The sequence below is a fragment of the Glandiceps talaboti genome, chromosome 2, assembly GCF_964340395.1.
Source record: "Glandiceps talaboti chromosome 2, keGlaTala1.1, whole genome shotgun sequence".
In the NCBI taxonomy this organism is placed as follows: Eukaryota; Metazoa; Hemichordata; class Enteropneusta; family Spengelidae; genus Glandiceps; species Glandiceps talaboti.
Genome location: NC_135550.1, coordinates 29,060,272 through 29,084,654, shown reverse-complemented (window position 1 = coordinate 29,084,654; position 24,383 = coordinate 29,060,272). Strand labels below are relative to the sequence as shown.

Here is a 24,383-nt window from a genome sequence, read left to right as displayed (position 1 = left end):
AATGACACAAATCACATGTCTTTTTTAAAATTTTATTTATTTACCACACAGTGTTGAAATATATTGAAAAAAAAATATCTGATATGCATGAGGAAAAATACCAAACAAAACAACAGCCTTCCCCAGTCACTCAAAGGGAAGTGGACGGATTGAGAGAATTCTGGCAGTGAGCTATACCCCACATATCTCACTTCCAATAGGAAGGATAGCATGAAATCAATCAATTTGTATGTTTTCACCTGAATTTAAAGCCTTAGAACTTAAAATTAAAGTTTCACACAGCATCTATTCATTTTGTAACACACTTTTTCTGCACCATCATAAGCCTGTCAACAGGCTACCTTGTCAAAATATTTCAAACATAAAATACTACGATGCTAATACTGTAATTGGTATTTCTGTGAAACTGTTCAATTATTAAATCACCCTAATACTGCCAATTAGTAAATGTGCAATAGTATAAAGCACCACAATAAATGGAACGGAATGGTCTGGAACAAAATCAATTTTTTTTTTTTCTTCTACACACGCAAACTCAAGTAGTTGTGACAGTGAAAGGCCACTTTTTGAAGCACTAGTGTGTAAGTTAAAATTCAATACTTCCTTATCAGCATTCTCACCGCAAAAATATCAAAATATATATCGATAGCCTTCAAACTTTATACATATATTCACACTCAACTCATTGGCTATGTTTAAAATAAAAACATGTAAATATTGGTTTTCTGTTGAATAACAGAAGAGAGCAAAAAAAAAAGGATAACTTTTTCTGGAACGATATGTTGAGTCGGTCAAATATACCATCATGACTCAACCATAATTAACTTGAGATGTGTACATGTGCTTCAAAATAGTATTTTCAGCTCTCCAATGCATTCCACAGGTGGCATGAAAACTACAAAAGGTAAAGGTGATGGTGTTACAGCAAGCATTGTACGTTTACAAGCAAATACTAAATTTGAGTTGTTAAAATTAAGGTTACAGCAATGCTCATCTACTATGCATTTTTACTATTAATGTGGTGAATCTAAATCTACTGAAAATGTTAAAGCAGTTAATATGTGCTTTGTGTAGGATATCTGCATAGTCTATACATCATGCCATGCCATGTTTAATGTGAATACCCACTACATTTCACATAATTTATGTGGTAAGCCATGCAATGCAATGAACCCATGCTGTATGTGGCATATATAATTCATGCATAAACACACTTTGTATTGTTTAATTAATATCTCCAGCTAACTGTACCAATATTGTATTCAATTGGCAGAACTCAGTCATCAACAATATACTTCCATAGGAAGGTATACCGTATACTAGTACATGATTTCATACTTGCATAGCTCACCTACATTATGCATTCTCATACTGTGGCATGGCCCACATCATACATTTCTCATACTGTATGGTGTGACCCACATCGTGATGCACTTCTCATACATGTCTGGTGTACCAACATGACACATACTGATATGCAATGACACTAAATCACCCATTTCCCATATTGTATGTGGTGATTCCACCTTGTACATTTTGATTTTATACGATTTCCATAAATACACCAAATGACATGGGTAGCAAATACTTGACGTGGTAAATCCTTAACCCCCATTCATCACCATGATATATTCACATTGATGTGAACACTCGACCTATTCCTCTAATAAACGAATGACTTGATTCTAATTAGCATATTTCCCCAAGCTATTGCTACTACACTACTGAATGAGAAATGCAAGCTCATTGTCATTCAATGGACCTATATCAATACATGTAAATGGTTAATCGACTACATGAATTACAGTTACTGTTACATTTACAATTGCTTTGATACTAGGCATCTACAGCATAGCTAATAGGCATAGACCCTCCACCAAGTGGTGGAGTGGTGGAGGGTCTATGCTATATGTAAGTCTACAATGGATGACACATTACAATGGGAGTTTATATCCAGGGTTCAAGTTTGGAATGCACTGGTGAAGAAAAGGCCATGAGCACGTCCCATTTTAGCTATGGTTTTAGGCATGGGAGATTGATATGTCTTCTCATAGGTCCCTGGACCTGGTACTTTCTGTAAAAAATAAAATAAAAATACATAATAAAAGCTAAGCTCACCAGTTACACCTTGCTATCTTGTAAATAAGTCGAATATGCATGAATATTGTGTCCTACCTGGGTTAAATCTGGATCACAAAGACTATGAGATTACCATTGATTGATATCAGATTTCAGGATGGAACGTTGATATGTTATCCTAAGTAATCCAAACTACATACCTGACAAGGTAAGCCTTGATGTGTGAGAATGGATACATGACATTGGCCTTGAGACTACCCATCTATTTAGTCAATTACTTTGTATTCAAAAAAAAAACCATAGTAACAAGGAAAGTAATTGAAAATTGATTGCTTGAAACTGTTGAGATGTGCAGCTGTTTGTACACGGAAGACACAAATTTGACCTTTCTGCAATTTTACGATTCTGTCTGTACTTATTTATTTATTAAATCTGATTGGAAAAGTCACTGAATAACAGAAGGACTTCACATGGTCTAACTTAATCTATTTGTAGAATAATCTACCTGATTGAAAATCATACTGCAACAAATGATAGAGAAGTTGGTTTAATATGATTACCACACATTGATGAAAAAAGGATGCTACCAGAAATGATAGCCAATGCGATCAATGGGGGGAACTGTATTATTCTAGTATCTTCTAATTAAGGGGGATTTTCAATCACATTGTTAGAAATCTTGTCTTTATATGTTGAATACTATACTCACTGTGTGTGAAGATGAAAACCTTGGTGTTCTGGATTTAAAGCTTGATGATACAGTGTGTAATACTTGTGGTGGTTTATAATTATACTGACCAGGGGCTGGGTTTTTATCCTGTGAAAATAGAATGGTACTATTAATAGCATTAATATTTTATCCTTCTTGTATTGTCATTAACACAATATATTGTTACATGAAAAATTTAATGTGAAAAATAAAAGAAGTGAGCACTGTAGGATATATGTTAAGATCTTTACTTGAATCAAGTCTGTTACATCAAACATGATAACTAGAATAATATCCCCATAGAGTTGATATCATATTTCAAATATGATAACTACAAATAATATCACCATGGAGTTGTTTTTTCAAATATGATAGCTACAAATAATATCACTATGGTATTGACATTTCAAATATGATAACTACAAATAATATCACATCACCATGGTATTGACATTTCAAATATGATAACTACAAATAATATCACATCACCATGGTATTGACATTTCGAATATGATAACTACAAATAATATCATATCACCATGGTATTGACATTTCAAATATGATAACTACAAATAATATCACATCACCATGGTATTGACATTTCAAATATGATAACTACAAATAATATCACCATGGAGTTATTTTTTCAAATATGATAACTACAAATAATATCACTATGGTATTGACATTTCGAATATGATAACTACAAATAATGTCACATCACCATGGTATTGACATTTCGAATATGATAACTACAAATAATATCATATCACCATGGTATTGACATTTCAAATATGATAACTACAAATAATATCACATCACCATGGTATTGACATTTCAAATATGATAACTACAAATAATATCACATCACCATGGTATTGACATTTCAAATATGATAACTACAAATAATATCACTATGGTATTGATATTTCAAATACGATAACTACAAATAATATCACATCACCATGGTATTGACATTTCAAATATGATAACTACAAATAATATCACATCACCATGGTATTGACATTTTGAATATGATAACTACAAATAATATCACCATGGAGTTGATACAACAGAAGTTGATTTCCTGTCACCTATTATTCATATCATCAATTCTTAATTTTCTTCATGCTTTACTGACTGACAGTTCCATGGCTTCCTATCTGTCCTGCATTAAACATGCCCACATTCCTGGCCTATCTGATATTTGCCAAGAATTTTTCTATTAAAGCTACTTGACTTGGCTATGTTGCCAGGGTAGGTAAAAAATAAACTATTACTAAACATATTTTTAATAATCACATCTTCTTTAGTTTTGCAATGTTCCAAGTAATAAAAAAATGTAATGTCATTGTAATGCATACTTAGGTTTAATCAATAAATCAAACTCCCCTATCTGTTGTAAGACTTTGCATGCAATTAGCTTATCAGTCCAACATCAGATCTCATGGTATGCTTATTATATACCTTATCAGTTCCTAGGTTACAAGGCGACACTAGTTGCTAGGCTGTATTAATTAAGTTTCCATGACGACAGAAGTTCATCTTTGTGCTATTTTCACAGTGTGAGTCAATTTGTGATATGTGTTGTTTTTGTTTCATAGTGTAGGTTCATTTCTAAGGATAGACTTACTTAGAAATTTGTGATGTGTTGTTTTTTGTTTCATAATGAAGGTTCATTTCTAAAGATAGACTTACCGGTTTGAAGTAAATTGTAGGAAATCTTGATGATGTATCTTTGAAAGCTGCATGTCTAATAACAAATACAATAAATCAGGTCAAATATTTCTTAATCCTTTCTTTGCTTGTCTTTTATCTCCAAGATTTGTGTTTTTAATCTTAAATTAAAATGTATAAAACATCTTATTTTATTGTCTTTGTAATCACTGTACTACCTGACACCCCAGTTTAGCCTTGATGTTCACAAATATTTTGACCAACATTTACAATTCAATTGTATCCAATTTGAATTCTGAACAACAACAAAAATGATAAAATAAGAACCAGGTATTTTTTTTATCTAGAATTCCTAACCAGAATTATAATTTTACAAATTACAAACATTTCAACCTATTTTATATAAAGGGACAAGAAATTCTTGATGATACATAACTATTATACATTATATTAAAGGTTGAAATTTCTGAATGTCATCAGTTTCATTATAATTTGTAAACTGAGATAAGATTTCAAGAGAGAATGACATTTACATAGACATAAGAATATGAATGTGGTACATATATTGAGAGTCTAGGAATTTCATTGCATAGAAACATGAGAGTACTGTGTAATCATAACATCTTTGCCTTCTACATATTTGACACTTCTGAATGTAAATATCATGAAAAATATTTATTTATTTTTTAGTTGATGATAAGATCAAGCTCAACCAGATAGTTTGATGATTAGGGATTATGATAATCCCTGGGATCACATATACAATCAGTGTTTGCAGTGGATTTACATCTCGTGCAAGGCTTCCCAAGTAAACCTAGCTGTCATGTAAATTCGTAATTATCAATAAATTTCATGATGTACACTCATTCTTCAACAATCACATCATGTTGGTACTCGTTTTCACATTAGAGTAAAAATGACCGACAATATTTCTGGCTTTGGAAATAGGGTTTCAAGAAAATGTCACAAATAAGCTCCAACTGTAGACAATTACATTGATGGGTAACTATGGTTACCTCTTTAGGTGTTCTTAGTAAAGGTTTCCACTGCCCATGAGTGATGAGCTCTATAAAATTCCTGTTCCAGGATACTTGAATGGCTTTAGCTATGTATAATCTATCGTTTGTAACTATGGCAACAAAGATTCCATTGACAAAGAGTGATGTTATATTTTAGCCAAGCCAATCAATATCCTGTAATACCGTACCACAGCTGCTAATTGTAACATCTGTCTCCATTTAACATTGCTATAAAACAAATTTCAATAACAACCAATAGACTTGAAAGCTGCCTTTCACAAGCTAATCCAAAGTCAAGATATGAAATTATTCTCGTTTAATTGGTCTTCTTTTTCTGAAGTGGTTCACTTGGAAAAATATACATGTACTTGTTTATATTGTTTTTACTAAATATTGACGGATGAAGTGCCATCTACAACCAATTTGTCATGATTGCAAGGACCTTGTAATTGGGGTAAAATACATGGCATTATTAAAGTAAACAGAAATCACACTGGTAATAGTCTGTACAATTGTTTCCAAAATGTATGTAGGTCAAAGACTTAATAATGAGGAGTTCTTGCTGTCTTTCCTTGTTTTTGATAAGGTGACATTATTTCATTCTCTCTACTTAGACAAATTTCCATCCCTTCTACTCTGACAATTAACCTCCATCTTCTATTTTTTTTAAAATCCCAACCCCTCTAGTGTGACACATCCCCCACTCCTTCCATTCTTAAAAAAAATCTTCCCCTCTACTCTTAGTCTTACAGGCCCATCCCTAGGCCCTGTAATCTGAATATTGTATCTCAATACAATGATGATATGAGCAAACAGTTCAGTTATAAAACAAATTTGAATGTCATGTTTACTTTCATATTTATGAATTTAAGAGATATAAAATAGCTCTAGTTTCAGTACTTGTGACAGATCTTCCTTTCATCTGCTGTATGTCACTTTCAATACTGATCTGAATTCATTTCACTACTCTTTACTGTCTATTTCCAGTATATTCATACTCTAACTACACATGTACATCCTACAAACATTGAAGCAATGGCCTAACCTAATTTGACAATGTCCTTTGTACTTTTACTTCATGAAAATTAACATATTATAGAAACACCTCCAACATATTGTGAAAGGAAATAACTTGCTTGTGATGAAAACAAAGAGAAATTTAAAGCAAATTATTAAAACTTAAAAAATTATCCGTAAAAATATAATAAAGAACAAGTAGGCTTAATTAATCCATAATATTCTTTTTTAAATTTTTGACTAAACCTTTTCTTAACTATCATGGTGAATATGAGATGTGTTAACAACAAATGGAACACATCATATTGTTTCCTTTTAGGAAAAGGAGGAAAATTTAGACCATGTATGGTATAATTAGGCGTAATTAGCCCAATGAACAAAGTCTTGGGCGCGCTACAGTGATGGGTTCTGTCTGTCCATCCATCTGTGAGTACATGATCAGCCATATCGCTGACATGCACAAGTCAATGTCATTCAAACTTAGCACAGGAGTGACATACCATAGTGAGCATACACACATCTATATCATATATATATATCACTTTTGTGTCCTTGTCAAATTTGAATAGAATGGCAGCCATATTTGTTTGTAAAATTTCACTATTTGTGTGGATCTCAGACAATGGACATGTACATGTGAATTATCGTGACATTCATATTTCTATTCACTGAATGACAACCTAATTTGTCTGAAAATATTACAATTAGCATAATCTATAGTTGGGTGTTATGTTTCAATGAAGACATGTTTTTATAAACACTTAAATCCAATATTTTGATCTATCTTCAAATATTAAAGACTTACTTTGACTGTGCCTTTGTTGTTGCTACTGTTAAGTAATCTTCCATTTTGTAAGCACATGGAGCCACATTGCAATCCTAAAAGAAAAATCAACAAGAAATATGTCCAGTAAAAATAATCTCTAGGATTTGGATAAATCATGAAACAGTATGTACAATATCCACAAAGTGTGTCAGGTATTCTACTGATGAAATGAACCACTAAATGGTTCTCAAGGAAAACTAAGTGAAGATGACCCCTAAAACAATCAAATTAAATTCAAAATTTTTAGTGAAACACTACATGTATTTGTTTAATTGTTTTACATTAATTTGTTTGCTCTTGTTAATCTGCTACTATGGCAACACTCATCCTGTCACTCAACCCCCTTTGTTGCTCAAATTTAGCTTCCTGGAAATGTAATTACATCTAGTGATGCATGTCTATTTCCTGTTGCTATTAGCAACTAATGAAAAGATGTTTTAGACATGATGAGTTGAATTGCATTATAACCCAATTTATAGTCCATGCAAGGTCACTATTGTACTCAGGTCAGATGTCATGCTAGTCAAGGTTACCGAGTATGTCATCCAACCATTGTAATGCATGTAAACAGCTATCAATGGAAGACAGCAAAATGAAGTACAAATGTAAGTACATAAAATGTCAAGTATTTAGAAATGTATATTTTATTTAGCGTATTCTGACTGGTTTTCTTTTTCAATTTCATCTTGCAATCTGAAACAGCACATTTCATACAATATAAAAATTTCACATGTTTTCATAATCAGAAATAAAAATGTCTTCAAATGTTGTAGAAACATGTGAAAATGTGACATGTTGTATACCTATTCTTTTAAGTTGCTTTAATGGTATTGTACACTACACCCAGTTGCACGAAATTGAAAAAATTGGTTGGTTGGTTGGTTGGCTGGGGGGAGGGGGCAATATGATGTTTTGGTCAAAGTATTTGTTCAGGTGGAATAAAAAAGCAAGTGTGTGTGTGTGTGTGTGTGGTGGGGGGGGGGGGTATTTTGAGGATTGCTTTTGTCCATCTCAGATCTTACAGACTCAAACTAAAAACTGTACCTTGTCTTTCTTCCCTGGTATATCTCTATGATACCGATGTGTGTTTCTGAAAGCATAAGTATTGATTGTTTTATCTAGGTCTTCTACCACATCTTTATGGTTGTAAGCACCTGGCATAAGTGTTTCTCCCTGACGCCATCGGATCACAGCCAGTTCTCTTTTCCTTCCTTCACTTTTAAAGGAATAAGTCTTAGGTTTTTTCTCCAGGAGTTCCTCCAGGAAATCTTTAGTGTCATATGAGCCAGGTACAGGTGTTTCCTGCAAAAAAATACTCCAAATTTAATGAAAATTCTCACAATTTCTGCACAATGAGAATAACAAAGTGCAAATCTGCGAATACGCACACAAAAACACAGTTCATGAAAATACCAACATTTTCTGAGCAATGAGAATATTATTAATTTAAAAATAGAAATCTGTGAGCACAAACATTTATTCATGGCTGTTAATTGCAATGGTTCAGTAACTCAGAACAAAAACGAAACCAATATTTCATTTTATTAACAAAAGAAGAAATGCTATTGTTCATGATCTCTGATATGAATTTTGAAACCTTAAGTCAAAACATCAAATTACTCAGTTGATTGTTGACTAAAAAAAACACTTCATTTGTCAATTTTGTGTTTCCCCAGTGCAAAGATTGCAAAGTTGTGAAGAAATTTATATTCTTTTGTGTTTTGCTTTTCATCAATTATTTGTCTACTTCATCATTACCTAGACCTATTGTTATGTCTGCATCTTTCATTAATTCATTTACTTCTATTCGTCCATTTTCTGTCTGTGAGTTTATTTATTTATTTCACTGATTTATTGATCTGTCTATTTTTTCATCCTGTACTTTATCTCTGTTACTGCATGTCTATCAATCTACCTACCTACCTACCTACCTACCCATCTATCTGATTATACATATCCATCCATCCATCCCTCCATCCCTCCATACATTCATCATCATCACTTTATCTTTCTCTCGGTCAGTGCATTCATTTACTCAATGATGTGTTTGGTCAGGGTTTTCTTTTTCTTTTCTTTTTTTTCTTTTTTTTTTTTTGGGGGGGGGGGTGTTTGATTTTTTGACTGCTGTTCATATCCAGAAATTAAAATTTAGTAAGAAAAAAAAATGCTACGGCTACGTCCAAATGTATGGAAGTATTTCGATCACGAGTCGAGTGTTTCATTTCAGGCGTCACTCAAATTCGGTATATAATACATGGTAATATTTCCCATAGACAGTTTAATCCTTGGTTATACAGACATATCAAGTGAATGATTAAAACGTGACTTTCACACTTTTTTAAAATAACGGTGCATTGATGATGTCGTATATGGGGGTGCTAACAGGTAGGTAACAGGTATATTACAAATCACGTGGAGAACAAAAGTTTTAATGGGGGTCTCCAATGTAAAAAAACAATGTACCATATACGTCACACCCTAACTGTAGGGTCTATGAATTTACTCACCCTTATGTACGTCCGCCACCAGTCTTCTCTGCCGGAGACCGGCCCTTCGTATGTATCTTTCAATGCGGCCCTCTCCTACGAAAAGAAAAAAATACAAATACAGTATTAAAAACATTAAGCTTACACTACCAACTATCGAAACAAGTACATTCGCCTTTGAACTTCGAATATTGTTTGCATCGTTACGTTACTTTTCGATATCCTAAACGCCTTCTCATCATCATCATGGCAAATAACTACTGCAAAAGCGCTTGAAAATTTGCCAAAAGATTAAAATAAAACTTAGTTTATAATTTATCACATGTATTTACAAACTCATTTAGATTGCATGCGATCGAATGAAGCCATACATAACATAACAATTATGTGTACGTAACAGCGCATGTACGTCATTCATATCAACTCACCAATCTTGAATTTGGTCTGTTAGTAACACTGCCCGAATGTCTGTTCCCCTTCTTGCCACCCTTCTTGTCTTTCGTGGCATCGTCGCTCGAATTCGAGCTTTTATCAGTCGCTTGTTTGGCTGTAGCAGTCGCTTCGGGCGCCATGTTTCTACTCACTTGGTGCGCACTTTAGAGTGGCGTCCTTCATGCTACCTTAGTAACCACTTTGCATAAGCACAATAGACTTCACAGCGGATTATCTACAGTTGGAAATCAACACCTAGTGCAAACAAACCTGTCTGGTGATCTATTGAACGGATAGGGGTAGTTTGTTTATTTTCCTTCGCACTACGGCTGATTGGTTAGAATTAGAAGTGTGCAAATAAAGGAGCAACCTTTGGGATAAAATTACCTGGATTTATGAGTTACATACCCAGCTAGCCCGGTCCGAGATTCCACACTAGGAATCTATTTATTGTATTGTATTAACATTCTGTAATGCTCCGTTTTATTTGTTTCAGTTTTTATTCATAAACTTTCAATGATGTATCTGTGAATTTATGTGAGTCTCCAGTCGAAAGGGAAAGAAACGTCTGTATGGTTCTCATTACATCACAAGTTCTCAGTCATTAACACATTTCATACAACTGTCTCTACTTCTAAAAATACGCTTCCTAAAATTAATAGAATTTTTTTAATATTAATTTCATGAATTGTCAATCTATCACTGTATCAGATGCCTCAAGATTTTCCCGACTAAACATGACTTGTCGGTTGATTCGAATTAATATCATTTAGTACTTTTGTCTTCGGATTAATTTAAATTGAACCTAAATTAGACCCGTAAATTATGTATCCCATGGGGTATGGAGACAAAAGATTGCATCTTTAGACTTTACTCTGTACAAGGCGACAGTGTTTGCCATTGAGAATGTTCAGCAATAATATTTGTAATACAATATTGATCAAAGAGGCCCAGACTATGGGTAGTTATTTGCTTTCATGATTTTCCTGAGGGTTGTTACACATTCCCAGCATTTGCTACCATCCATTTTATATCAAAACTATACATATACTGCTATATGTGGGCGAGTCAGTATTGTTCTGAAACCAAACTGTCGGAAAACACCAGTTTCAGTGACAGTTCTGTAATCTAAGATAGCATTGTTTCCATTATATATTTCTCACACCACCTAGATGGTAAGTTTGTATATGGTGCTGCCAATAATTCTGTACTAGGTAGGGCATACAAAATAATTATGTCATGATATAAAACTTGGGGACATTCTAATATACATGCTATAAATATTTGTTTGTACATGTATCATAATAGGTAAATTTCTACATTTAATTCTAGTCTACTAGTAGAGAGCAGCTGAGTTAGATGTATCATATAAACCACTAGCATGACCTTTCTCACAAAGCTTACCCTGGAACCTGCATGGCAAGTCAGTGAATTCCCCCAGTACACACTACTAGTAAATATGCAGTAAATCACATTCTTGCAAGTTCCAGGGTATAAGCTTCAATTACATGAGGGAATAAAATATCAAACACTGAGACACAGTCATTTTAAATAATAAAACATGTTTTTTTTTCTTTTTTAATTTATTTACAGCTTAAAACTGTGAACAAAAAAAAAATAACAGACACTACACATATGATTTTTCCTTTGGGCAACACCCTCACAACATCATCAATGAATGATCATCAATTCACTATTAAAATGTATTTCTTCCAAATCAATATTGAAAACATAACGCTTGTCAGAAAATCGATGGAGAAAGACAAAACCGAAAGAAAAGAAGAAAAATATATGTTCCATTGAAAAATTGGCAGTTTAAATGATAGTCCATTTGTTCTTCCCCTCTCGGCTAAACTTATTTAGGATAGCTAGCTGAGTGAAAGTTCAGAGTATACAACACTCTCGTGTCAAGCAACTCTCAGATCAGGATTCTCAATTCATAAACATCACATCTTCACATGGAATTTGCTTATGTATTTAAAATATGGTACAAAAAATTTACAACAAGCTAAGATTTTTTTATCTACTATCTAGCTAGCAAGCACACAGTATGATTGTCTGAGCTAAGCACTAAGAATAACAGCATCGAGTTGTAAAAACGGTTCACGGTGATGAAAACTGTGGATCTGAGTAGGATTGAAACTTTTACTTGTGTTTTAGGAGAAAGAGGAAAAAAGAACAAGGATCTGCAAGTACTGCTGGCCGGTGCATTACTTAGATGTCATCATGGTTACAAATTCTGAAAACAGAACAGAGAATTGAACTTGATTAGTTGTTTCAATAATAACCAGTTACTCTACATTATATAATGTACACAGTGATACACTATGTAATGGATAATATACATAAATACTATCAAATTCAGCTGAAACATCTCATTTAAAGCCCTTAATTTTTTTTTTTTAAATCTTTTTTTTTTTTATGTCAACAGGTCATCTACTACTTAATGTGTGGCAAAGGGCAAGAATTTTGATCTCCTATCACCTTTGTGTTATTTAGTGTCGTATTAGGTCAACACAGAATATAATTCACCCAAATTGTTAGTTACATTTCAACCAGTACACATAACCTCCTCAACTTACAACTGGTGAATTAACATTAATTCCACAATAGTACATATAAGTTGATAATGTACTTTGCAGGTATGATAACAGCATTTTTAAAGGTATAATGCACTGAAATACACTTACCTTCATAATTAACCTGACCATCACCATCAATGTCAGCCTCACGAATCATTTCATCTACTTCTTCATCTGTTAATTTTTCTCCCAAATTTGTCATGACGTGGCGAAGTTCTGCAGCACTGATGAAACCATTGCCATCTTTGTCAAATACACGGAAAGCTTCTCTAATTTCTTCCTCACTGTCTGTGTCTTTCATTTTTCTTGCCATCATTGTAAGGAATTCTGGGAAGTCAATGGTGCCATTACCTGCAAATAACACAGTTGACAGAAGTCAGTTTTAAAATATCTAGACCTACATAGTAAGAGTACACTAGGAAAACAGGATTGAAATCAAGCAATATATTTTGTTTGCCAAAATCACTGTAACTCACCGTCTGCATCTACTTCATTGATCATGTCTTGGAGTTCAGCTTCTGTGGGGTTCTGGCCTAGCGACCTCATGACTGTACCCAATTCTTTTGTTGTGATGGTGCCATCACCATCTTTGTCGAACAAGGAGAAAGCCTCCTTAAATTCTGGAAAAAGAAAAGGCGGTTCAATACGACCAATTATACCATGACGATGTCATGGCTGCACCCAGCGATTGGTATTTACATTAGTAAGGGGTACAGGTTACTAGAAACATAGCTATGAAAGGAATGTAGACCTTGTGGGCCATTATTCAGCCACAAGGCATTATTGCCACTCTACATCAAGTCCCAAGTTTGGGGTACTACCGTTTTGAATGTAACAATTCTTAAAATGTGCATTTTCATATATGATGTAATTAACAATTGACAGGTTACTCTACAAGATGATCATTATTTGACCCCAGCAAGACAAACTATGCAGAGAATTTTTTTCCATGTGTTTCCCATGCGCACTGCGCCTGTGTGCAGCTGACCGGCTTTCGCATTTACATTACAACTATTGCCGAATAGAATCGAGGTTTACTGAGGTTGTTCCCCAGTATTATCACTTTCGATAACAAGTTAAACTTTTACTCACCAGCAATTTGTTCTTCGGTCAGTTGGTCTGCCTGAGAAAAAAGAAGAAAATATTTCTCATTATGTTAATAAATGACTTCTCAAATCTTCACAATGCGACATTACCATATGAATGAACCAGTCGAGTCTTGGCTTTGTGCATACGTACGATACCGATTCATGTATCTTAAATATTCACATGATCTAAAAGAAATTCACAGCACTATATCAGTATATGACAAGGATTCAACAATTGTGTGTGAAATTACTTGCCGCCGTTTAACACCTGAATGGTAATATTCACAACTTCAGAGATGAACTTAAAATTACACATTAACTTACTGTGTATTTCGAGACGGTTTTTTTCTACTGGGAACGAAGGACAATTGAAATTCCCGGAAATTTGAGTAACGCACAACAGGTAAACCCAATATAATTTTAACTTGACAATAAATAAAGCACACTACGATTAATTCACGATTCTTAACACTCGTTCCTCATAAAGCGGCTTAGGTAAAATCACATAATTTTCGGATGCTTGTTAATGGATCTACCATTATCACATGACTGACAATAAAATATACGTATCAGTTGCTCCAATTTTACATTCGGAATAGGCAGCTGATTATTTCAGATTTTAACATCATGCATATGATATATAGCGACAATTAGACACTCACTAACAAAATATGTTAACACGCTTACCATTGCTAATTGTTCTGTACAAAGATAATGCGAAAGACACTGCTGTCAGAACTTAACTCAGTACACTGAACTATGGCTAACAACGTTTGTGCCGAAGCCTGATTACACACCCTACTTTGTATTCTTGGGCAACAAATTAAACAATACCAGCGTCAACGCCAAAATATCCGCCAAGTGATTGGTCAATTTTCACTGTCTACACTATTTACGTTAAAAGAAATATTTTAAACTACAACTGCAATGCTGTTGTTTAGATTTCGCGTGTTTTGTATTGTTCACAGGAACTACTTTAAAGTAGTATAATATTATGCTAGGGTCAGGGCTAAGGTAACGCGACTTAATTCAAGCGCGCCAATCCCACATGGTAGTCTCGAAGTAATCCGCGATTTGATAGGCTGTGAATTTTAAATAGTCCAACCACCGAAAGAAACGTAAATGTGAGTGGTTGCTTTACACCTGCAATGCGTCAAACGTTCTAAAGCTGCATAGATATCCCAGCTCGCCAAGCGATGGCTCCTGTCGCATGCCGTAAACTCTTCGGAAATATCTGTTTTGGTGCAATTACAGTGATGAGTAATCATTGTTAGAAAAAAAGAGCCCGCCTTTTTAAGGACACACAAAACAATGGACAGTTCTATTGTTTTGTAACTACAATGTACAGACCGTAGCCGATAACTTGCACTGATCTGCCAAGAATGATAACATTGATGATATGTTGCCGAAGGTCACAGGGTCATTTTGAAGCTGTTCGCAAAATTCATGTGTCAATATTCTCTTTCAACGTATTCGTATGTGTTTTCAGTAGTTTTGCTTGTTTATTCATTTATTTTTATGTCGATTATTTGCTCTTTTTCCTCTTTATTTAAAAACGAATGATCTAAATGATTTTTAAAAATAACGCCTTCATTAGGCTAACGCCACGTGAACTTAACTTGACTTCACTTGCAGTATTTGCCAAAGTAGAGTTTGAAGCTATGCCAAAAGTTACTGCTACATGCTACTCGTACTTATGCACCGTCGCACATTTCAAGGTTGCTACGTATATGAAATTGTCAACCTCAGTGAAAAGAAATATTCAAAGTTAGTAAGCTTTTACATTGTACATGTAACGTAACACTAAATTAAATCCCCTATGAAAGCTTACCAAGATACCAAGGCTTGGTTTGTGGTGAAAGCTTAAATGTGAACTTATTTACCGATACATCCATTGTTTTGTGCCGTTTGTCTTGTTCCGTTGATCACCGCCTTCACGCACGTCAGAAAAGTGTCGACCCGGGGGCGTATCGCCAATGCCTTAACTTTCACTACATAAACCTACCTTAATATACTAGTATCAGGGTTGATAACCTTGATAAACCAGTCACGTGGCTGACTGGCTTTAAAACCACACAAAATAATCAAGTTTGAACCAGCTTTTGGAGATACTTCCGCTAACTAAAAACTTGATCTATTCACAGACAAGACTTAGTTCTTGATCTATATAAACAACCCATAGTTGGTTATTTTTTGTATCTACGGTAAGCGAAATACCATACACTTGATATAATATTGACGGTGTTCGGAGTCCCTTCCCATTTATTGCGGCAATCACCCAGAACAAAACAAACGACACAAAACGATGGCAAATAGAAGCTTACCAAGTCCGCCGCTTTCACCATATCAAATTTTAATCAGATTGCGTTTGCAAGAAAGTACCGGTACATTTTTGTTCTGCGTCATGTAATTGTATTTTTGCTGTCTCCATCCGTGCAGTCAAAGTATTTTTTGGGTCCTTGAGACAATATCACGTGGATATCGATAGGCCTTTTACAGTAGTTTTTTTTCCATTCGATTTCTTTTGTGTAGTCTTTTTTTTTTACTTTTTTTGTGCTGGGAATTCCTCCCAGCGATTTTCTGTTATGCAAACAAATTACACACAAAGAAACAAACACAAATGCTACAGAGATCCATTCGGGTTTGGGACTACCTGACAGGGCTACCTGTAGCACGCTCTTGCTGTGGAACTGTCAAGGCTTTCCCAGCCAGTCCACAGGAGTCCCCCCAAATTCGCACTCGTCTTGTGAGTGAGACACGGCTGAGTGATACAGCCTACCCATCGAGTCTGTAGAACACTCACCCTGGGTTTGGGTCGGTCACAGAAAAATCCCCTGTTTCCAGTGGGATTCGAACCTGTGACCTCCCGACTGCTAATCCTGTGCGCTAACCAGTACGCTACAGGGAGCCGTTGAGACGTTGTAGTCTTTACACTATAATTATTATGTACAGACGTATTTAAATTACTTCTTGAGACGCGAGTCTAAACGAAGGAATAAACGGATGGATGACTAAGTTTGGTGATTGGATGAATGAATGAATACATAAACAAATATGTGTCGATGCTTTGGGTTCAGCAATATTCTAAATAGGTCAACATGTATTCAATGTAAGTTGGTTTTCATGTTCATTTTATTCTTGACATGTAGTACATTTCAAAGGCATTGTGCATCGGACATACTATCCCCACCCCTTTGTTCATTTTCCTCCATCTTTCTTTTGTCTTCCGTTTTATGATATTGCTATCGAAATCGCCCCACAATCACTTGAAGCAAAGACCCTACACGATTAGGGTCTATGCTTGTAGAGAAAATTGCTATTGTTCTCCTCACCTCCATAAACATTTTTGTGGATAATTTTAAAAGGGCAAGACAACCTGTACAATTGCTATCTCAAGGAAAAACACGAATTTCCAAAATAGCATGGCAGGGGGTTAAAAGAAAGTAAAAGGGTTATATAATTAACAAGAGAAATTGTATTGAAATGGGGAACAAGTGAACACCTAGACTGTCGACAGTCGCTCGCGCCTTTTTTCCCTATGTTTTATCTAAACTTAAGTCGTCGCCGCGCTCCGATCCGGCGCAACACTACTATAATCGCATACTATAGTAGTGTTGCGCCGGATCGGAGCGCGGCGACGACTTAAGTTTAGATAAAACATAGGGAAAAAAGGCGCGAGCGACTGTCGACAGTCGAGTGAACACCTTCACCTCATACATACATACATACATACATACATACATACATACATACATACATACATACATACATACATACATACATACATACTAGTATTTTCGTAATAAGGTGCGTGCGTGCGTGCGTGCGTGCGTGCGTGCGTACGGTTTAATTTTACAGAATCGCAATTGAAGCATCCTGGCCTTAGAGATGATGATAATTATAGGTATCATTTGATATCCAAACAAACTACCAGTAAACTGTATTGATATATCATGTGTATTGTTTTAATAACCCCACATTTAGGTCACAAATAGCATGAACGATTGCGTGTAGCTAGACGATGATATAAGAAACGAGAGAATTAGAACAACGCTTCATTTGAACTGAGATCAAGGAACGCGGTAAAGTGAACAACTGAAACGGGAAAATGTATGTCTCTGATAAAATGCATGGTGGCGCTATTGCAAAACTGTAGTCATCCACGCACCAATTTAGAAACTAAGGCTGCTTTCACAAAAACTTGTTGGGGGGGGGAGATTTTAGGGGGGGGGACTTGAAAATATATGGATATTGTGTGTGTGTGTGGGGGGGGGGGTACCTGAAAAAATGTTATGGGTTGTAGGGGGGGGGGAAATAAATTGACATCATGACTTTTCAAACATGGGAAAATAAGCTTTCAAAATGTTGGTCTTCCTTTTTCAACAACAACAACAACAACAACAACAACAACAACAACAGCTACAAACAACAGTTGCTCACAAGTTAGTAAAATGAAAAACAAAAACAGTCAAATTTTAATTTTCTTTTAATAAACTCAAACTGTTAATGTAATGATAAATTGAAATGGGCGAATTGAGTGGTACAGATTGTTTTTTGTCTGAAATACCAGTGTCTTTCATGTACACTACTATCTACTGAAATTTGTGACATGACTGTGTTTTGGTTTGTGGTTATCACAATGATATGTAACTTTTTCATGTAAATTATTACTAGTATTAAATTACAGACAAATATGACAGACAACATATTACATTTGCAGCTCTTGGAAGTTAAAAAAAAAAGAGTTGGAAAAGGTTCATCTCAGCCTGCCATCAAAATGTAAAAGATGCATCTGCACTAAAACATACTTGACAAGTATCAAAAACTTCTGTGCAAGGTATTTTTTCATCCTATAGATATGACTATAGTTTTCAACATAAACTTTTAATAACACATTCTAAATATTTCCAAAAATTAGCATATTGGCAACGTCTGCTACATGTGAAACAGAAGACAATATCTCACAAGCTGAGTTAACAGAGAAAAAGTAAAATAAGTTTTTTGCACATACTTTTCAACTTTGTATGAATATACTATTACTTTTAAATATAAAGATAAATAAATAAACTATGACATAACTCTCAATATAAAGTTACCCTAAAGATATATGGCAGGAATGAGGTAGTGAACTGAAACAATATGAGCAAATACTCCAATATAGTCTCAATAAACATTTTCATTATTATCATTGCCACTAATATATATCACTTGATTCCTATTCTGTTAGATGAAATGTGGCTGGCATTTTTGAGTCATACATTTATTTTCTTTTGACATTATATTGAACTAATTTACATCAAACAAGAACGGGATACATGTCAATGCATTTTATTAAGAGTTTTTTCAGTGTTATTTAGACCAATTTGATTTGTTTTAGCACACATTTAGGAAACTGAACTGGAACAATACAGTATAAAACTCTCTTTCAATAACATGTGCATCACAATATTTGCAAATACAACTAAAATGACATTCAACTGTAACACTACTAGTATAATGTATTAATACAATATTGAACAGAAAACAAAGACTCAGTTGGTCTGCTGATCATACATTTTGTTTTAACTGGTGTTTGTGTATATATATACACACAATATACAAATTGATTATATATATAATGGACAAAGTTGGTATTAAGTGTATTATGTACAGTTTTGTACTTGGTATGGAATGTTAACGCACAGGAAGAGTATTCCAAAAAAAAATTATTCGGGTGAGGGGTAGTACTTGAAATATTTGGGGCTTTGGCAGGGGGGGGGGGGTACTTGAAAAAATTTGGAATATGGCAGGGGGGTACTTGAAAAAAATTAGGGTTTTACAAAAAATCTCCCGAACCCCCCCCCCTCCCAACAAGTTTTTGTGAAAGCAGCCTAAGGGGTCACCGTATTACTTCCCCTGGATTACTTCAATCTTCCAGTTTGTGATTCTGTACTCACCATCGTATTATTGCTATTTTTGCTGTTGTCTTTGTCGAAGTTTTAAACTATAGGTTTCCGGCATTATGTATATTTATCTGTCATTACGGTTATATTTTACAGAATCGCTATGAGAGCATCCTGGCCTTAGAGAGATGATGATAAACTACTAGTAAATTGTCCGTCCGTCCGTCCGTCCGTCCGTCCGTCTGTCTGTCTGTCTGTCTGTCTGTCTGTCTGTCTGTCTGTCTGTCTGTCTGTCTGTCTGTCTGTCTCAAGTTAACTTGCTTCCTCATTGTTTGCGCAAAAAGAGTGTGTCAGTGTCCAAATATCAAATGTCAAATATTTATTGTCCATGTTACTAAAAAATAAATGTAAATTCGTCTTTTGGTTACTCTGAAATGTAAAATTACAAACATATAGCATTACTTAAAGTTAAAGCAGATATTGCACATATATTAAAAACTCATGATCATCACGCACACATTTGAAAGGTCTCTTAAAAGATGGTCATTCGCTGGAAGAAGGCGATCAACGTCTGACACCATGGTTTTGAACTGACGTTACAGAAGGAATATAAGAGTTTTTGTGTGCCGCATGAACCTGCGACCTGGAGGCAGTTCTTGGAAGTAGGCATTAAAAGGATAGGTACCATCGCCTAGAATTTCACACTAGTTTTGCTTTGTTCCTGTAAAATATACAGTAGTAGATATGGGTGTAGTGAAAGATTAACGGCGACGTACAGAGACGATGTAAGCTTTATGGAGTAAAACTGGAAATCCGACTTTATCTTGTGATAGCCCTGGGTTACGTTCATCCGCACGAGGACTTGGATTAATAGTTTTATAGAAATCAAAATCACTAGTGTTACTCTACCAGTGCTAAGCCTACAATGCGTGGGGGAACTGCTCTCTGGAAAATTTCGCCCTCTATCGTAAATCCCACATTTCAGATTTAGACATTGGAATATTATTCACTGATGTGATATCGTAAGAGTATTTCAGGTTTGACAAAAAGCAGACATTGTCGCTGAACTTTTGGAGCGGTAGGTCAGTGTATGGTAGATACCCTGTACTTCGATAAAACGTCAACATACTAGTAACTACAATTGTTCAATGCTGCAGCTGACTATACGAGCGACTGCCCATGGCATACATGCAGGTATAAGTTTATACCCAAATGCTCTACCTAACAGGATAGTCCCGGCGAAAACACAAAGTACGAGCTTCACACTTAGAATTTAATACCCAAAATATTTTAGCACAATATATAGCAAAAGGCCTAGCTTATTATTATAACTCAAGAAAGGGTGTGCGATGAAGGATTCGACACTATCCCTAGGCCTGGTAAAATGACTTTCTTTGGTTCCTGAGCAAGAAATTATCAATAATCGACCTTTATTTCTCTTTACAAGTCGCGACAGAGAACAACGTAATTTGCTAACTATCCTTCAAAGTTTAACTTATATCTGCTATATGGTTGCCCGTCGTCATTTGACCGACTTTTAATTTTTTTATTGGAATACAAACGCCTTAAAGCTGCACTTGCTGCAACTGAAAATATATCTTTTGAAAATGTTTTGTTCGATAACTTACTCTTAATATCGTACAGCGTGAACATTATTGAATCACCTGTGGGTCACAGGGTGAACATATATTTTGTATCTGTATACATGATAAATCAAATCAAATTGATTTATGGGTCCGCACCCAAAGGTCAGTGCCATCAACGGTGATCACGATGTAAACCCGTTATTGCAATACTAATGGCTAAGTATCACTACAGATTAATATGTACAATGCCTGATTATTGGTATTTTAACATTTTTAGTGACTAGATTGTGGTTGTCTGATCGAAAACGATACTACCGTTACAAACGAGTGCAGTGTTAACATGGCGACACATTCAAAACAAACTTTCATGAGTTAAACTTGTCACTACACCACATACGGATAATATTATCAATAATTGACCATTTTTAGTGAACTTATCTTTTGGTTACTTTAATGAAAAAAAATATCCCAAGTGCCGCTACTGCAGCTTTAATCCCACGAATCGTCACATGAACAAATGTATCAACATTGTGTGATATCCGCTAAAATACCTCATGTTCGGCTCACGCATACATCTTAAATTTCATTAGACCCCACCCCCATGCATGTTCCGAGATGGATAAACACGTACTACTGAGTACTGTAACAGTAAATCTGTCGAAGGTGGCGCTATATAGCATATGATGCAAAGTAGCTTGTTGCTGAACAACACTCGAACCATTCCTTTGTATTCATACAAGATGTATGGATATCTTTGAGCACAATGGTGTAAAATCATAAATATTGAGATCTCAACACATGTATATTCGTAGTTAACCAGTTAGACGTCTGAATAACATAATTTCTAGTTCGACGCTAATATATCATGTTATTGGTATTTGGCGGGCGGGCAAAGGATGATTGCTGAGCTTTAAGCCTAAGTAAACTGTACAACTTCAAAGATAGTATAAAAACCGTGGTACTTTGTAACCACTGATTTATTTTCTACATAATTGTTATTAACTGTTACTAGTCGTCATCCTTACATGTAAATGTCAAATGCATTTATATTCCCAAAAACAAATGAATCAACATGTTCTTGATCGTCAAAACTCTTCTGTTCCCAGTGGAGTTCCTCGGTGATAGAAGCTTAAGGCAGAGGATCATTTTCTATGTAAAAGGAGGATTGTTATTCATGTAATTCGTAATTTATACTTATTCTCTTCGTCCATACTGCACAGCCCTTCCTTACACATCATACTGTTAATATGTAGAGATAAACTTTAAGCTTTCTTGCAGGTATTTGAAATGTTAGCAAATATACAGGTCATATCTTGTTCACACACTGTCACACACACACACACACACATACACACACACACTCTCTCTCTCTCTTACACACAGACAGACAGACACACACACATACATACATACATACATACATACATACATACATACATACATACATACATACATACATACATACATACATACATACATACATACATACATACATACATACATACATACATACATACATACATACATACATACATACATACATACAAACACACACACACACACAACATATGACAATAGTGTCTCTGTAAATTGTATAGCGGAAAGCAATTGCAATGTAATAATATGACAGACAGTGTCGTATCAATCTTTACACCAATCTTCCAGGTGAACTAAGTAATCAATTTTTAACTTTCTTACCTTTAATTGACATTTTTTTATTTTCCAAGTCAAAATAGAGATGGATATTTATCAAACTATCTACTTGATTAAAATAAGCATATCAGCCGGTATACAGTATGCACATTTCCCCCTTCCGACAACACTTATAAAATCATGAACTCAGCAATAAGCAAACGGCCAATGATTTTGTCGTCGGCTTGCTTTAAAACCGTGATTCGTAGGCTGTTGATTTGCAAGGAAGGTTAGCTAGCTGTGGTAGGATATTTTAATCCTACATAGTTCACTATGTAATTGAACAATATAGCTAAATGGGGGCGTGGGGAACACTCTTCAATTTTTTCAACCGAAATGGAAACAGAAAGACAAAAGTAAAAAGAGCAAGAGAAAAACATATTGTATACTAATATCTTACCCCTTCCCCATAGATGGTCTGTTCAAATTTTGCTGCACTCTTCTTAGGTTTCGGCATCTTCTGTGTTTGTTGTAGAGATATACAGGTGACAGACTTGTCTCACGTTCGGAGAGTAAAAACTGTTAAAGTATCCCCAAGAAATTTTAGAAATCAAAGCGGTGATTTTTATCAGACACGAACAAATTCAGGCGACTTTGGATTTGACAAGGAGCTAGGTCTAGCTTGTTGCACTTCCAAACACATGGAATTAAAGCGAATGGGCGTATGATGCGCAACATTCACTGCGCGTCTTGTTTTGGCCTATGTCCTCGCATTTATTATGAAGTTGCCTTGGAAATAATCAGTGCGTTCCAGTTTTAAGTGTCCAGTCGCACTGGTAAGGATAAAAATATATAAAACGTCTAAATCTTTAAATCATTTGTTGATGACACTGAAAAGGGACAGGTGTGACGTCACTATAGACATTATTTATTCATTCGTTTTTCTGTCGTGGCCCGGGGAAAGACGATATTAATAACTGATATTCATTTTAGTGAATCGATGTTGAAATAAACTACGTCATTTAAACTCTCACTTTCGTTTATCCAATTTATCTGATGAGAAATCCTGAAATTGTTTATGTGTTTTACTTCAACACTCACGATTTAGTCTAGTAATAAACTTAGCAGTATCACAATGACATATGTATAAATCCCTACCATTCTTTGGCATATGTCAGTAAGCTTATTATCTTTATTGTGCAGTACTGTGCAGCTCGCTCTATCCATGCGACGTTGGTTGCCATGCATTACTGTTTTAAAAAATCACGACAAATTTCAGACATTTTAATTCTCTGCTAGTTTTAAAGAAAGAAATCATAAATTGGAAAATAAAACTGCAATCGTGACCTGATCAATACAATTTATAAT

At 34.9% G+C, this 24,383-nt stretch overlaps 2 protein-coding genes across 3 annotated transcripts; both read right to left on the bottom strand.

Annotated features, from left to right (window-relative positions):
• Positions 1 to 49: 49 nt before the first annotated feature.
• Positions 50 to 10,388, bottom strand: LOC144452663 (protein STPG4-like). Its single transcript, XM_078143811.1, has 7 exons — positions 10,242 to 10,388; positions 9,835 to 9,909; positions 8,372 to 8,629; positions 7,307 to 7,380; positions 4,487 to 4,541; positions 2,789 to 2,896; positions 50 to 2,074 (listed from the first exon to the last, which is right to left on the bottom strand). Exons 1-7 carry the CDS (start codon positions 10,383 to 10,385, stop codon positions 1,961 to 1,963), a joined length of 828 nt encoding a protein of 275 aa, XP_077999937.1. The 5' UTR covers positions 10,386 to 10,388; the 3' UTR covers positions 50 to 1,960.
• A 1,402-nt stretch (positions 10,389 to 11,790) lies between these two features.
• Positions 11,791 to 23,547, bottom strand: LOC144450003 (calmodulin). 2 transcript variants are annotated; one of them, XM_078140573.1, is made up of 5 exons: positions 23,476 to 23,547; positions 13,920 to 13,950; positions 13,304 to 13,447; positions 12,936 to 13,178; positions 11,791 to 12,484 (listed from the first exon to the last, which is right to left on the bottom strand). In XM_078140573.1, the coding sequence occupies exons 1-5, from the start codon at positions 23,530 to 23,532 to the stop codon at positions 12,456 to 12,458; spliced, it is 504 nt and encodes a 167-aa protein (XP_077996699.1). In that variant the 5' UTR covers positions 23,533 to 23,547; the 3' UTR covers positions 11,791 to 12,455. The 2 variants fall into 2 exon arrangements, with proteins under 2 accessions (XP_077996699.1, XP_077996704.1); XM_078140578.1 differs by lacking the exon at positions 23,476 to 23,547 and adding an exon at positions 14,603 to 14,841.
• Positions 23,548 to 24,383: the final 836 nt, after the last annotated feature.

What these genes read in the sequence shown, in the direction of transcription:
- LOC144452663 (XM_078143811.1), bottom strand. Translation starts at nt 10,385, where the DNA reads ATGGCGCCCGAAGCGACTGCTACAGCCAAACAAGCGACTGATAAAAGC. An exon ending in ACAACAAAGGCACAGTCAAA is followed by an intron (nt 4,542 to 7,306) that starts GTAAGTCTTTAA and finishes ATTTGTTATTAG; the next exon opens with ACATGCAGCTTTCAAAGATA. An exon ending in GGTTTTCATCTTCACACACA is followed by an intron (nt 2,075 to 2,788) that starts GTGAGTATAGTA and finishes TATTTTTTACAG; the next exon opens with AAAGTACCAGGTCCAGGGAC.
- LOC144450003 (XM_078140573.1), bottom strand. Translation starts at nt 23,532, where the DNA reads ATGCCGAAACCTAAGAAGAGTGCAGCAAAATTTGAACAGACCATCTAT. An exon ending in AGACCATCTATGGGGAAGGG is followed by an intron (nt 13,951 to 23,475) that starts GTAAGATATTAG and finishes CTTTTTTCTCAG; the next exon opens with GCAGACCAACTGACCGAAGA. An exon ending in TGGTCAGGTTAATTATGAAG is followed by an intron (nt 12,485 to 12,935) that starts GTAAGTGTATTT and finishes TTCTGTTTTCAG; the next exon opens with AATTTGTAACCATGATGACA.